At 48.0% G+C, this 15,604-nt stretch overlaps 1 protein-coding gene across 1 annotated transcript in view; it reads right to left on the bottom strand.

Moving 5' to 3' along the window:
- Positions 1-15,604, bottom strand: part of RNF4 (ring finger protein 4) — a 43,809-nt gene that overhangs the window by 14,630 nt on the left and 13,575 nt on the right. Inside the window, exons 2-3 of the mRNA XM_002814519.4 lie at positions 9,128-9,293; positions 2,474-2,588 (exon numbers count right to left, since the gene is read on the bottom strand). Coding sequence (XP_002814565.1) covers positions 2,474-2,588; positions 9,128-9,136 — 124 coding nt within the window. The 5' untranslated portion in view covers positions 9,137-9,293. The remainder of the gene's footprint in view (positions 1-2,473; positions 2,589-9,127; positions 9,294-15,604) is intronic.

The raw sequence follows: 15,604 nt of genomic DNA, 5'->3' as shown, positions 1-15,604 counted from the left end.
AATGGGCCAGGCACAGTGGCTCACACCTGTAATCCCAGCACTTTGGGAGGCTGAGGTGGGTGGATCACCTGAGGTTGAGAGTTCGAGACCAGCCTGACCAACACGGAGAAACTCCATTTCTACTAAAAATACAAAATTAGTCAGGCGTGGGGCACATGCCTGTAATCCCAGCTACTCGGGAGGCTGAGGCAGGAGAATCGCTTGAACCCGAGATGCAGAGATCACGCCACTGCACCCCAGCCTGGGCAACAAGAGCAAAACTCCATCTCAAAAACAAACAACAACAACAAAATACTAAATGAAGTTTTTTTTAGAAATAGTATTGGTCTAATATTTGGGGAAAGTGTCTTGTAATGCATTTAACTTTTTTTTTTTTTTTTGAGACGGAGTCTCGCTCTGTCGTCCAGGCAGGAGTGCAGTGGCACAATCTTGGCTCACTGCAAGCTCCACCTCCCAGGTTCAAGTGATTCTCCCACATCAACCTCCCAAGTAGCTGGGATTACAGGCGCCCGCCACCACGCCCGTCTAATTTTTGTATTTTTAGTAGAGACGGGGTTTCGCCATGTTGGCCAGGCTGGTCTTAAACTCCTGACCTCAGGTGATCTGCACGCCTCAGCCTCCCAAAGTGCTGGGATTACAGGCATGAGCCACGGCACCCAACCCAATGTAACTTCTTTTATTTATTTTTTAGGTGGGGTCTTGCTGTTGCCCAGGCTAGAGTGCAGTGGCATGATCACGGCTCACTGCAGCCTCAATGTTCCAGGCTCAAGTGATCCTCCTACCTCAGCCTCCCACACTTGGCTAATTTTTTTATTTATAGAGACAGGGTCTCGCTATGTTGTCCAGGCTGATCTGGAACTCCTGGGCTCAAGCAATCTGGCTGGCCTGTTTTATTTTCTTGTATCAAAGAGTTTCACAAGAATAAAAACCATGATAATCTTAGACATACAATATAATTTATATAAAATTATTGCATTCTTTATTAAAAAGAAGGGCTGCCCAACAGTCCATATACTGATATACAACAATTTATTGAACCATTCTCTTTCTGGTGAACACAGTTCTGGGCTCTTACAAAAAAAGTGCTCTAGGCTGGGCGGTGGATGCCTGTAATCCCAGCACTTTGGGAGGCCAAGGCAGGTGGATAATCTGAGGTCAGGAGTTCGAGACCAGCCTGACTGACATGGTGAAACCCCGTCTCTACTAAAAATACAAAAAAAATTAGCCGGGCGTGGTGGTGGGCACCTGTGATCCCAGCTACTTGGGAAGCAGAGGCAGGAGACTCGCTTAAACCTGGGAGGCAGAGGTTGCAGTGAGCTGAGATCGTGTGATTGCACTCCAACCTGGGTGACAGAGCGAAACTCTGTCTCAGACAGAAACAAAAACAAAACAGTGCTCTAATGGGCAGCCCTAAGCACACACAGGGGTAAGACTGCCTAGAGTATGACAACTGCCATGATGGAAAGCAGTTGGTTCCTTTTTGGTCTAGAGCCAGGATCCTAGCCTCAAGTCAAGGATTTCAAGAACTCATCTGTAGAAGTGAAACTCAGAGACCACATAGAGAACTTCACTTCTCCTGGGGGACCCATGAAATTTATCTTGCACTAAGTTGTTTAAAATGCCAGTCTGCATGGCCAGGCGCGGTGGCTCACGCCTGTAATCCCAGCACTTTGGGAGGCCGAGACGGGCGGATCACGAGGTCAGGAGATCGAGACCATCCTGGCTAACACGGTGAAACCCTGTCTCTACTAAAAATACAAAAAATTAGCCGGGTGCAGTGACGGGCGCCTGTAGTCCCAGCTACTCGGGAGGCTGAGGCAGGAGAATGGCGTGAACCCAGGATGTGGAGCTTGCAGTGAGCCGAGATTGCACCACTACACTCCAGCTTGGGCAACAGAGCAAGACTCCATCTCAAAAAAAATAATAATAAATAAATAAATAAATAAAAATAAATAAAATGCCAGTTTGCAGGTATCCTAGTTATAAAAGCCAATATATGCAGAGCAAAGGGACGTAGGCCAGCCATCAACCACTTCTTGAGCAGGCAGAAAGGGGAAATCCAATCTGGCCTCTGCCTACACCAAGCTCCAACACAGGGAGCTCTGTGGACAAGTTTACCTTCTTGGGTGATTTCGTGTCTTAATGAAAAACAGAAGAGGAAAGCGAAGTACTTTACAAGGTCAAGCAATTGGGGATGCAATTTCAAATAGAAAAGGTGGGCTATCTCATTTGCGCTAGAGATTTTTTTTTTAAATGGGTCCTACCCCACTGCTGCACATTACCAGAGTTGAACAGTTAGCCCAGTTGAGAGGCTATTTCAGAATCTGTGAAGCTTTGAGTTGTAAATGCTGAGTGTGAGACTGCATAGGCAGGCCTTCTAAAGACACTGAAAGCACCTTCTACTAGCTCACCCTGGTACGTGTTCTCTCTCCACTTTAACACCCCACAGTTGTAGTGTCCCTGGCAATCTTACCAGTTTCCACGAGTTCTATGGGTTCTGCTTCCAAGGAAATCTCTGGGGTGGAGGTTGCTTCCCGAGTTCGCTTCTGGGCTTGTCTAGAATTTATTGCTCCACCACGACGCTTTCTCTGAGTAGCAAGGGGAAAGAAGAGTCACATGAACACCAGAATGTCAGGGTTTCAGGAAGAACTAAAAGGGCAATAGAAACGGTTCACTTCATTAAGAGGCCAGCGAGTGGATTTCAAGTTAGGGCTCCTTTCAAAACTTGAGATTCAAGAATACTGAATGCTTACAGAGAGAGAAACCATCCAAAACATACAATGAGTAGAAATTCTAGAAAGTAAAACTTCTGTTTTATCAAACTATCAGCAGGTCGGCTGGGCATGGTGGCTCACGCCTGTAATCCCAGCACTTTGGGAGGCTGAGGTGGGCAAATCATGAAGTCAGGAGTTCAAGGTCAGCCTGGCCAACATGGTGAAACCCCATCACTACTAAAAATACAAAAAGTTAGCCGGGCGTGGTGGCAGGCACCTGTAATCCCAGCTACTCCGGAGGCTGACACAGGAGAATCACTTGAACCTGGGAGGCAGAGGTTGCAGTGAGGCGAGATCACGCCACTGTACTCTAGCCTGGGTGACAGTGCGAAGACTCCATCTCAAAAAAAACTATCAGCAGGTCAAAAGGGACACGATGCATCCCTTTACAAAAGCTTGAGGCCAAGTCAGGATTTGGACTTGGTAGTGGATGTCCTGGCCAAAAGGCTGGAAACCCTTCCCTTTAACCAAAAGTTATCAATTTCTCTTCCTTGACTTTGTGTTCAGCCTTTCTGAGCCCTTTTTGTTTCTTAGCATAAAGAACTTGGAGTTTTCTGCGTTTCTATGCATTGTGGAGAGCTTACCTTCCCCTGGGAGATGTGGCCTTGAAGCTTTCAGGGTGCTATCAACTGTGATTCGCACCAATCACCCCACAAAGAACTCAAGGAACCAAAGCTGTTTTAAACCTGTTCCCAGTGGCTACCCAAGAGCCATGTCTTCCGGAAAGTTCAGGCTCTCAGCTGGTTGATATGCAACTGACACTCTGAGCAGCCTTTCTTCCAAATCCTGAGGCTGCTGGTTTGCCAATATGCTCCACATTTCTGGTCTGGCTGGTCCCAAAAGACGAGCTGAGAATATCCTCCACCTTAATCAAGAGACAGAGCTGGCCAGGCGCAGTGGCTCATGCCTGTAATCCCAGCACTTTGGGAGGCAGAGGCGGGCAGATCACCTGAGGTCAGGAGTTCGAGATCAGCCTGGGCAACATGGTGAAACCCCATCTCTACTAAAAATACAAAATTAGCCGGGTGTGGTGGCGCATGCCTGTAATCCCAGCTGAGGAAGGAGAGGCTGAGGCAGGAGAATCGCTTGAACCTGGGAGGCGGAGGATGCGGTGAGCCGAGATTGTGCCATTGCACTCCAGCCTGGGCAACAAGAGTAAATCTCCATCTCACCAAAAAAAAAAAAAAAAAAAAAAAAAAGGGAGAGAGAGAGAGACAGAGCTTCCCAACAGAGCCTGTCACCTTGTTATTCCCACTGGTGTTTCTGTGCTCTTCTCCCCGTGCCCTGTCCTGCTATCCTTCGCACTGGACGACGACCTGGGACAAGTACTGCACTACTAAGTCTCAAGTTCCTCACCAGCACCAGCCGTGCAGAGCTGTTATAAGGTCTAAATGAGATCATGTATGTAAAGTACTGCGCAGAGACAGAAGATGCTACTACTATCCCAATTCCTTAGCCTTACTAGGGTCAATCTGTCCCAAGAAACTCTGAAAGGACCAGATATTGCAGGTGAGATTCATAAAAGATCCAGGAACACCCACCACCCAGCCAAGCCCTCACAAGGCAACAGGGGTAAGCCTAATTCTGTGTTCCAATGCTACTCTTATCAAATGGCAGCTTGAGATATTTTGGAAATGAAGCTGGGTCTAGTAACTTCCCACAGACTAAGGAGCACAGAACCAGCCCCAGGAGGGCCCAGAGGCCAAGCGACAGCAGCCAAAACTCCCAAGTGAGCAGTTGCTCTTGGCCTCAAGGGAGCTGACACTAACCTCAGTGGAGTTCTACTGCCCAGTGTTTTAAGGGTTTCCCCAGCAGCCACCAGGTTACTTACGTAAAAAGTAAAGTAGAGGTTCCTCTTCAAAGACTTTCCTCCCCATCTCATTAGAAATAAATAGTAACTTCTCTTAAAAGCAAAATTTATTCAAAGGCCTGTACTAACATTCTTAAATATCTGCTAGCCATAATAAAGAAATCAATGTACTTTATATTCTTAGCTCCCACACTTTAGCCTAAATATTTACCCTGGCATGCTTATATTAGTCCAAGCAAGCATTAGATCATAGCCTGTTCCTCTTCCTTATTTAAAGGTTATTTTTACCTTTTTCAGCATTCCACAAGTTACTTCCTCCTTCCTTTATTCTCCTCTGCCTTTGCCTCTTCTAAAAAGTTCTGGCCAGGTGTGTTGGCTCACGCCTGTAATCCCAGCACTTTGGGAGGCTGAGGGGGGCTGAGGCGGGCAGATCACAAGGTCAGAAGATCGAGACCATCCTGGCTAACACGTTGAAACCCCGTCTCTACTAAAAAATATTTAAAAAATTAGCCAGGCGTGGTGGCGGGCACCTGTAGTCCCAGCTACTTGGGAGGCTATGGCAGGAAAATGCTATGAACCCGGGAGGTGGAGCTTGCAGTGAGCCCGAGATCATGCCACTGCACTCCAGCCTGGGCGACAGAGTGAGACTCCATCTCAAAAAAAAAAAGTTCTAAGTTGCTAGCCAATTGGGACAAATACAGAATGTGAGGTCCCGTTCCAGCCAATAAAAACTGGACACAGCAGCAGGGTAAACACATCAAGTTATAAATAACCCTGTCTCCCTTATTCAATGTATTCTCATGGCAAAACTACTGGTGAGTGTACCCTCTCTGCAGAAAGTATAAAAATGGCCTTACTAAAAAAAATTAAATTTATGTTCAAATGCTATTTCTTTACAGCACCGGAAAACAAGCATTTCAAACACTTAGGACTCTTTAATATTTACCCCATTCTCGTGGATCACGAGGTCAGGAGTTCAAGACCAGATTGGCCAAGATGCTGAAACCCCGTCTCTACTAATAACACAAAAAGTAGCTGGGCATGGTGGCATGCACCTGTAGTCCCAGCTACTCGGGAGGCTGAGGCAGGAGAATCGCTTGAACCCGGGCAGCAGAGGTTGCAGTGAGTCAATATTGCGCCCACTGCACTCCAGTCTGGGCGACAGAGCAAGACTCTGTCTCAAAATAATAATAATAAATAAATGAAAATATTTACCCCATTCTCTTTGACAATGTCCTTTGTCTTCGTATAGCCTCCTTCCCTTGTAGCCAAGTCTTTTTTTTGAGACGGAGTCTCGCTGTCGCCCAGGCAGGAGTGCAGTGGAACGATCTCGGCTCACTGCAACTTCTGCCTCCCGGGTTCAAGTGATTCTCCTGCCTCAGCCTCCTGAGTAGCTGGGATTACAGGCACCCGCCACCGTGCTTAGCTATTTTTTTTGTATTTTTAGTGGAAATGGGGTTTCACCACGTTGGCCAGGCTGGTCTCGAACTCCTGACCTTGTGATCCACCATGCCCAGCCTGTAGCAGACCAAGTCTTTCTTACTAGACACTGCTAAGCAGACCTCCATGTCCCACAGCTACCTGTGTGGTTTCTGGGCCCCACTGAGGGAGCCAAGAAAGCAGCCATGGGTCCTGGACCCCAAATCCCCCCTCAAGGATAACTACAGGAATGTCCCCACCCCTCCCTAACCTCAGGAATCCTCTTTCCTGCCTGCTGTATCGACCCCTCCATGCCTTTAACCAGAGCTTCTTCCCTGCCTGGAGTGCCTGTCCCTCCCTTTCTTCACTTGGCCAATTCTTACACAGCTTTCCAGAACCCACTCAAATGTCACCTCCTTCCTGAGGACATCCTTCACCCTCCCACTCTGCTGTCTCTGAGCCTCCTCCTCCCAAGTAGCTTCCCTGCACCACTCAAGACAGGCTCAATCAATCCAGGAATATCTGCAGAGCTCTCCCTTCTCGCCCTCCCATAGCTCTGGTCATAACTCTCTTCCTTTTTACTAGCAGGGCCCTCAGAGGTCCATAGCTTTTGGTGAAAACTGACCATCCAATCACAACCACATAAGCTATAACCACACCATAACTTTCAGGAATTTTAACCAATTTCTTCACACACACGCACAAAAGGCTACATTGTTTTGCCTGTTCTGATCTGGCCTAAGCAGAGATGGGGTAAGGCTTAGAGCACCTATTTCCCCATAGGGGAGCTACATGGTAACCTGCAGGTGAAGCACCAAAGTGGGAGGTCAAAGCGGGCTTTTTTGTGTGTCACCATCAAAAGTGGGCCCAGGAGCACAATGGCGGCCAGGAAGTAACAGAAGAGGGTGAGGACCCAAAAGGCTCAGAGGGTGTGACCAGCATTTCCATCACTGTTCCCTCTGACAGCTGTTTGTTCGCCTCACCTGTCCCCATCATCCGTCTTCCCATACCATTCACAGTACTTCTGGAGCACTGGAAGAAATCAGCAGGCTATTTCACATCTGGTCTGTCTCACAAGGAATTCAGGATCTCAGACAACAGATGTTTTGAGTTTAGATCATTTGAACAACTTTGTTGTGAGAACTCTGTCAGTAGGGAATAAACTGGGACAGGGGGACCTTCAGGTAATCTCTTCTAGAGCTCAAGGGGTTCCAGGAGACACCTGAATTACACCAAACCAGAGCTGCCTCACAGATGTGATAAAAGCTCTAAACAGTCTGGGTATAGTCGCTCACTCTGGGAGCCTAGGTGGGAGGACTGCTTGAAGCCAGGAGTTGAAGATCAGCCTGGGTAATAAAGTAAGACTCCATGCCTACAAAAATGATTTTTCTTTTCTTTTTTTTTTTTTTTTTTGAGACGGAGTCTTGCTCTGTCCCCCAGGCTGGAGTGCAGTGGCACGATCTCAGCTCACTGCAAGCTCCGCCTTCCAGGTTTACGCCATTCTCCTGCCTCAGCCTCCTGAGTAGCCAGGACTACAGGCACCTGCCAACTACGCCTGGCTAATTTTTTGTATTTTTAGTAGAGACAGGGTTTCACCGTGTTAGCCAGGATGGTCTTGATCTCCTGACCTCGTGATCCGCCCACCTCGGCCTCCCAAAGTGCTGGGATTACAGGCGTAAGCCACCTCACCTGGCCAATTTTTTCTTAAAAATTGGCCAGGTGTGGTGGTGCATGCCTATGATCCCAGCTACTCAGGACGCTGAGGTGAAAGGATTGCTTGACTCCAGGAGTTGGGAGACTGCAGTGAGCTATGATCACACCACTGCACTCCAGACTGGGAGACTTGAGTGAGACCCTGTCTCTTAAAAACAAATAAAAACGGCTGGGTGTGGCGGCTCATGCCTGTCATCCTAGCACTTTGGGAGGCCAAGATCACTTGAGGTCAGGAGTTTGAGACCAGCCTGGCCAATGTGGTGAAATCACGTCTCTACTAAAAATATAAAATTAGCTGGGTGTGGTGGTAGGTGCCTGTAATCAAAGCTACTCGGGAGGCTGAGGCAGGAGAGTCGCCTGAACCTGGGAGGCAGAGGTTGCAGTGAGCCGAGATGGTGCCACTGTACTCCAACCTGGGCGACAGAGACTCCATCTCAAAAAACAAACTAAAATAGCCTGGCCAACATGGCAAAAACTGGTTTCTATTAAAAATACAAAAATTAGCTGGGCGGCAAGGTGCACGCCTGTAATCCCAGCTATATGGGAGGCTGAGGCACAAGAATCACTTGAACCCAGAAGGTGGAGGTTGCAGTGAGCCGAGGTCGGGCCACTGCACTCCAGGCTGGGTGACAGAGCGAGACCCTGTTTCAAAAACAAACAAACAAAAGCGCTAAACAGTAATTATAATGACAAATAAACTCTGGCCAGTGAATATAAGAAACTTTTCACTATGGATTATTACTACCATGCTCACACTGAATGAACCAAGAATATCACAGGGAAACAAAACAGAAGGGAAAACGGAAAACTGGGTTGCAAATACTTTTACAGAGTCTCACTCTGTCATCTAGCCGAAATGCAGTGGTGTGATCATAGCTTGCCATGAACTCTTGGGCTCAAGGAATCTTCTTGCCTCAGCCTCCCAAGTAGCTGGGACTACAGGTGTGCCCCACCACGCCTGGCTAAATTTTGTTTGTTTGTAGAGATGGGGCCTATGTTGCCCTGGCTGGTCCTACGCTCAAGTAATCTTTTTACCTTAATGCCTCCAAGTGTTGAGATTACAGGCGTGAGCCACCATGCCTAGTCTACAAATAATTTTAAAAAGCAAAAAGTTTTAGTATTTCTATGACACTGACAACTGCTGTGAAGGTCTGAGATTACCAAACCCTAAGCTATTCCTTCTCAGCCTTTTGTCTTCAGGGCACTGCCCTTTATGACTGGAATTTAGCTCAATGTCAATAAGTAAGCTGATGTAACCACCAGAAAGCTCCTACACATACTCCTTCAAGAAGTGGGGTTACTTCAAGAAGTGGGGTGACATTATGGAACTCACTTTCATTAATGTGCTACAAGGAATAAGGTAGTTAATTAGCCCTAAAAAATTAAAAATTCAAGAGATGATAAAACTTACTGTACTCATTGTGCTCTTTGGTGCCTTTCCTTTCCTACAGAAAAGGAAGTGATCTATACCAAGGTTTGCAGGGAAGTCAAATGTTCTCAACCTTTCATGCCCTCTGGTTACTCATCTGGCTTGCAAAAGAATTTGGATCCAGACAGATTTCCAGTATTTTCAAGTCCTGAAAAACAAAGATATTGATTTGATAAATACTGCCACTTACATCACTGAAACAAAGCTCAGCTCAATAATGTACTGGTCCTTTCTGTCCCTAGGTTATTTGCTGAATATTTCACGCAATGACATCCTTAATCCTATATTCATCTTCGGAAGTAAGCATTCTTGTCGCATGTAGGACTTCCTGATCCCAAAGCCTGCAATTATAATTATTATGCCACCTCCTACCCTTCTTTCTGGCTCCTGCCATCTTGGCAAGGTACTGTGCTAACTGCTGGGAGGAAGTGCGAGTCAGGACTGCCACACATGACCACACCAACTCCTCAGTAACCGGAAGGGAAGGGACAGAGCTTCTGAGGCCAGAGCTCAGAGCCTCAGACTCTTCCCACAATTTCACTGTCACCGTCCGGAGTTGAGCAGACAAGAGTCACTCACTCTAAAGCATGTTGTGTGTCCAGCTGAGACTTCTGTTGCTGGGACCAGGTGAATGGTGAATCGGGGGCTGTGGACTGGCAGCCAAGAAAAAGCTTTGAGGAAAGGTAGAGAAATCACCAGATGCAGAGGCTGCGAGGCCCTTGGATTTCACTGAGAAGTGAGGCTGACCATGGTAAACTCAGTGTCAGCAATGCATGGTTAATGGAGCCACAAGCCCTGAGCACAGGGCAAGGCTGAGGATTAAGACAGAGCCAAAGCAAGGACAAAATCCTTGTGGTCACCCACTGCTGGGTGCTAGTGGCTTAGATTAGGCGAGTGCTTCTCAAGCATGAGCCTGTATCAGGCTCCCCCACAGAGGGCTTGTTAAGCACAGGCTGCTAGGCCCTCCAATTTACATGTCTAACAAGTTCCCAGGTGCTGCTGTTCCAGAGACCACACCATGGAATGTACTGAAGTAGCATAATGAGATGGAGTTGCAAAACAGACACAGGTGAGAGGGATCCAGGTGGCGGAAACGACAGGAACACTCCCACATCCACCGTTCTGTGCATCCCCAGTGCTGCCGCCATGTCATCCTCCTGTGCACCATTACCATGCCTGCTCATGCTGGGTCTCCTGTCCCTGGGTGCCCATCTACCCTACTGCCAGGCCATCTTTCCAAAACATTTGCCGCAGCAACTTTCCCTGGCTCCTTATCAAGGCCTAACTCCTAAACATGGTGTGTGAAGCCAGGCTGGCATTGCAATTAGGGCACATCTCTTGAGCCAGGCAACTGAGATTGGAATCCAGGCATCGGCTGGGTGTGGTGGCTCACACCTGTAATCCCAGCACTCTGGGAGGCCGAGGCGGGTGGATTACCTGAGGTCAGGAGTTCGAGACTAGCCTGGCCAACATGGTGAAACCCCGTCTCTACTAGAAAATACAAAAAATTAGCCGAGAGTGGTGGTGGATGCCTGTAATTCCAGGTACTTGGGAGGCTGAGGCAGGAGAATCTCTTGAACCTGGGAGGTGGAAGAGCCGAGATCATGCCATTACACTCCACCCTGGACAACGAGAGCAAAACTCTGTCTCAAAAAAAAAAAAAAGAAAGAAAAAGAAAATAAAATCTAGGCACCTGCAAACCCCAACCTGTGACCTTGGGGCATGGCATTGAACTTCTCTGTGCCCCATTTCCTTATCTATAGAACAGAACTGCACATACCTCAATGGTGTGTGAGGATTCCAGAAGTTATTACAAGAGAGTGTTTGGAACAGTGCAGGCACACTGTAAAGGCTCTGTGTCTGTGGGCTGACACATACCGATCACCACACTCAGCCCCACAGCACCAGGCTGGCAGTCTCTCCAAATAAACCTTCCCAGTGCCCAGCTCCAACCTTCTGCTCAAGCCCTAAAATGCTGTGTGATATAACATCCCACCCGGTTTTTTTTTTTGAGACAGATTCTCGCTCTGTTGCTCAGGTTGGAGTGCAGTGAGCTCACTGCAACTTCCACCTCCCAGGCAGCTGGGACTACAGGCATGTGCCACCACACCCAGCTAATTTTTCTACTTTTAGTAGAGATGGGGTTTCACCAGTTTGGCCAGGCTGGTCTCGAACTTCTGACCTCAGGTGATCCACCTGCCTCGGCTTCCCAGAGTGCTGGGATTACAGGCATGAACCACCGCGTCTGGCATCCCACCCAGCTTTAAGAAAGGCTGCATACCTCCCCCCCTCATTCACAGTACAGCCCCTGCCCTGGGAATACAGCAATGAGTAAACACAGCCTCTGTGCAGAATCTAGTGCGGGGAGAAGGGTGAGGAGGGTGCTGGCAGGCAGCTATAACTAAGTTAGGAACTAAGTGTGCAAGAAGTACAGGAGGAGAAAGGGAGGCCAGAGTAGATTTTTCAGGAGACACCCAAAGGGACCGCCCGTCCCAGCTGAGCTAAGCATTTTCTTCAGCACTTGGTGGTCTGGTTCTGAGAAAATGGCATACTGTATCTCACTCCCTGAGCGCCTCATTCTCTAGCTTGACCTCAATGGTTTAGAGGGGAAATCCCCTTCACTGTGTCACTCTAATAAAGGGTGACCTGCATCTCCTTAGGCTGGCCCATACTATGGGACTACGGGTGCTCTCAACAGAATGCACAAATGGGCCAGGCACAGTGGCTCATGCCCTGTAACCCCAGCACTGGGAGGTTGAAGAGGGAGGATCTCAAGAGATTCCTGAGCCCAGGAATTGGAAACCAGCTTGGTTAACATGGCGAGATCCTGTCTCTATAAAAAAATTAAAATAATGAGGCTGGGCAGTGGCTCATGCCTGTAATCCCAGCACTCTGGGAGGCTGAGGAGGGCAGATCACTTGAGATCAGGAGTTCAAGACCAGCTTGGCCAACATGGCAAAACCCCGTCTCTACTAAAAATATAAAAATTAGCCAGGTGTGGTGGTGCGTGCCTGTAATCCCAGCTACGTAGGAGGCTAAGGCACAAGAATCACTTGAACCTGGGAGGTGGAGTTTGCAATGAGCCAAGATGGTACCACTGCACTCCAGCCTGGGTGACAGAGAGAGAGACTCTGTCTCAAAAATAAAAATAGAAACACATTAAAAAAATAGCCAGATGTGGTGGTGCACACTTGTAGTCCCAGCTACTCCAGGGGCTGAGACAGGAGGATCACTTGAGCCCAGGAGGTGAAGATGGCAGTGAGCCACGACTGCACCATTGCACTCCAGCCCAGAAGCACAAATGCTTCTCAAAGCAACACCTCACCTGGTAAGCGTTCAACTTTAAACAGACATTCAGGGAAGAGGCTCTGGCTAGGACAAAGACTGTCTAGTTGGTTTGAACAGAGGTGGGAGGTGCCTCGACATCACCTTAGGACTCACAAGATCATTCACACCACACGACAGTCCCAGATCCACCACATGTCCTGGGTTCTAATATCGACGAATGCTTCTGATCTCAAGAAATATCTTACATTTGGGTGCACATCTATGATACAGGGGCTTGTTTTCCCCACCACATCAATAGTGTGTCTTAGAATTTAGAAAAGAGAAGCTACTGACAAAGGAAGACGGAGAAATCAGCCTGCAGAGCAAAGGGAAACACCTGATGTCCACACCCAGGCTGTTCCTAAGCCTCTCTCCTCCCATTTCATTGATATTGAGGCTTCCAAATATGGCTGCTGAAGATGTGCCTTGTGGCTGTCCTGGCCTGCACACCCCTCACCACTCTGAAACCAGCCTCCTGCATCCCTACAGGCCCAGCTAGACCATTACTACTTCCCTGGGAAGCTTTCCGGAGCTTCCTCATTCTCCATGCCCTGGCCCATATAGCAATTCATCCCAAATCTGGTTGTTTTTCTCTCTCTTTTGGGTTTAGTAAGGGTCAGGAGTCAGAGTTCGAAGGAATTTGGAAGGCTGGCCTTAGGGATAATCCACCAAGAGGCTGGATTTCACTAAGGCAGTGAGGTGAGACAGGAGCATTACCGGCAGAGCATCCCCAGCGTGGTAGGGATGTAGAAATGCAGAGTGAATGGAGACCTTAGGGGTCACGGGAAAGTAGCCCTCACCAACTACAAAGGGTTCTGGATCACGCAGGTGAGAGTCCAATGGAATAAGAAAACTAACAACAGCTGAGAGGTGCCTTCTATGCATCTGCACAAGGCACTGGGCTTCCTAAATATTAATATCACCACATGTGCTCCTCACATCACCCAGGAAGGAAATAAGCACTGTTATGGTCCCCATTTTACACATGAAGCACCTAAGGATTAAAGTTAAGTAACTTGCCCAAAGTCGTCCACACCTAGTAAACAGAGCCTAGACTTAAACCAGGGCAGTCTGACACCAAAACCCACACCCTCAAATAGGTATGTTAGTGCCAGAATCAAATACATCAATTCTAGAAACTAGTGGGAACACTGACGGTGATTTTTCAGATTTCTCAAATTTAGTGTGTTCCAAAAGGAACCCTTGCCTCCTCCTTCAGCCAACATATACTCCACTTCAGGAAAGGCCCCACCATCCTCCAGTCTCTTGTCCAGTATGCTCTCACTTACCTAAGTGCTACGAGGACAGGGCTCTATTTACTTTGTACCTAGCTAAGACCTTACACAAAGCAGATGCTCATATTTATTGAAGGAATAAATGAGGGTAAGAGTGGGGTGTTGATGGCGCCCCTGCCACTAAAAAAAAGAGGAGCTGGGGTAGAGAAGTGGTCATTCCTAACTGGAGATGGTCAGGAGAGCCAGATGCTAAGTATTCCTAAAGCTTCCAAGGTGAAAGGAGAAACAACTCATGCCAAGGTATCTAGCTTCTTACTCTGCAAGAATGATGCCATAAAACCCAACAAGGGAAGGGAGAACAGAAACAGGTGCTGAGTGTAGTTTTAGAAAAGCGGGGTGTGAGATACCCAGGGAGAAAGGGCCCAAGGTAGCTGGAAACTCAAGAGTGAGAACTGGGATGGACGCAGAGATTTCAGAATGTGTGAAAACTTGGGGAGGCAAGTAGATAGAATCTGTAAAAGAGAATTTAAAAGAAACAAAGCTAGGAGAACCTGGAGCCGTCACTTAGACACAACCTCCTTCTTCAAGGAGGAAGAAGCAGTCAACAGCTGCAATGCACAGGCTGGGGAACTAAAAGGCGGCCAGTGAGCTCAGACACGGAAGTGGGACACTGGTGACCTAAGCAAGTGGAAGCAGCAGCAAAGGAGTCACAGTCCCAGCCTAACCGCACTGAGGATCAAGCTGGGCTGTCTAGAGGAAGTGGCACTGAATGGGGCCTAAAGTGACAGGAGGAGTTAGTCAAGAAACAATGTATGTGGGTGGGGTGGGTGGAAGGGAAGAGGGATGTCCCACACAAGCACTGTGTGGAGGTGGGGAGAGAACTGAGGACAACAAAGGTGCCAAGGGTTCGTAACAAGCCTCACCGACTACACCCTCAGGACAGGGCCATCGAGGGTTTTGGGATAGAGATGACATGTTGAGATCTGCATTTAGAGACCATGTCACCTGTGTCCGGTGAGAACAGATGGGAGACTGAACAAGTCAGACCATAGACCAAGGAGGAGATTCAGGGTAGCCCAGGTGAGAAGAAAGCCATGAGGCTCAGGGGTAGTGGCAGAGTATAGGACAGAGAAGTGACTGACGGGATGGAAGCTGAGAGGGCTTCGGGGCTTTCTTCGTTCTTATAGATTTATTATTTAAGGTCTACGTAATTATTCTGTTATTCTTAGAGGTCCCCTCCCAATAAAGCTATTATAAGCACTTCAGATATTGACCCCCCCCACTCTAGCAGGAGTGTGACATATAATTATGTGTATTTACGGTATATATGTATACGATGTGCAGATGCTCCTTGACTTACAATGGGGCTAACTCCCAATAAATCATAAGTTGACAAACCCTAAATAAAACACTGTAAGTCAGGGACTGTCTGTGTATGCATATGTGCATGTGTCTCTATCATATATAAAGGAGTCTGCTAATGGATAGAGACAGACAGGCGGGCAGGAAACAGGAAGAGTGTTAGACTGGAACCAAATTCTATGACCCTATCGCATACCACTATATTCCTATGAGCAAAGAGTCAGCAGAAAAGGGGCAGTGGGGAGCACACCAGAACCAGAATGAAATCGTAACTCTGCAGCCAGTCCACAGGGAGATGCTCTAATGAGAAGCTCTTCTGTTTAGCCCAGCCCTACACCAGGTACACAGAACCCTCAAATCCCACCTGGGAGGCAGAGTCTGATACAATTATCCACTGAAAATAAGAGACCTGGATTTGGCATGGTGGCTCACGCCTGTAATCCCAGCACTTTGCGAGGCCGAGGCACGGGGATCACCTGAGGTCAGGAGTTCGAGACCAGCCTGACCAATATGGCAAAACCCACCCCCTACTAAA

The sequence above is a fragment of the Pongo abelii genome, chromosome 3 (genome assembly GCF_028885655.2).
Source record: "Pongo abelii isolate AG06213 chromosome 3, NHGRI_mPonAbe1-v2.0_pri, whole genome shotgun sequence".
Taxonomy (NCBI): Eukaryota; Metazoa; Chordata; class Mammalia; order Primates; family Hominidae; genus Pongo; species Pongo abelii.
This window is presented reverse-complemented; position numbering and strand designations above follow the sequence as displayed.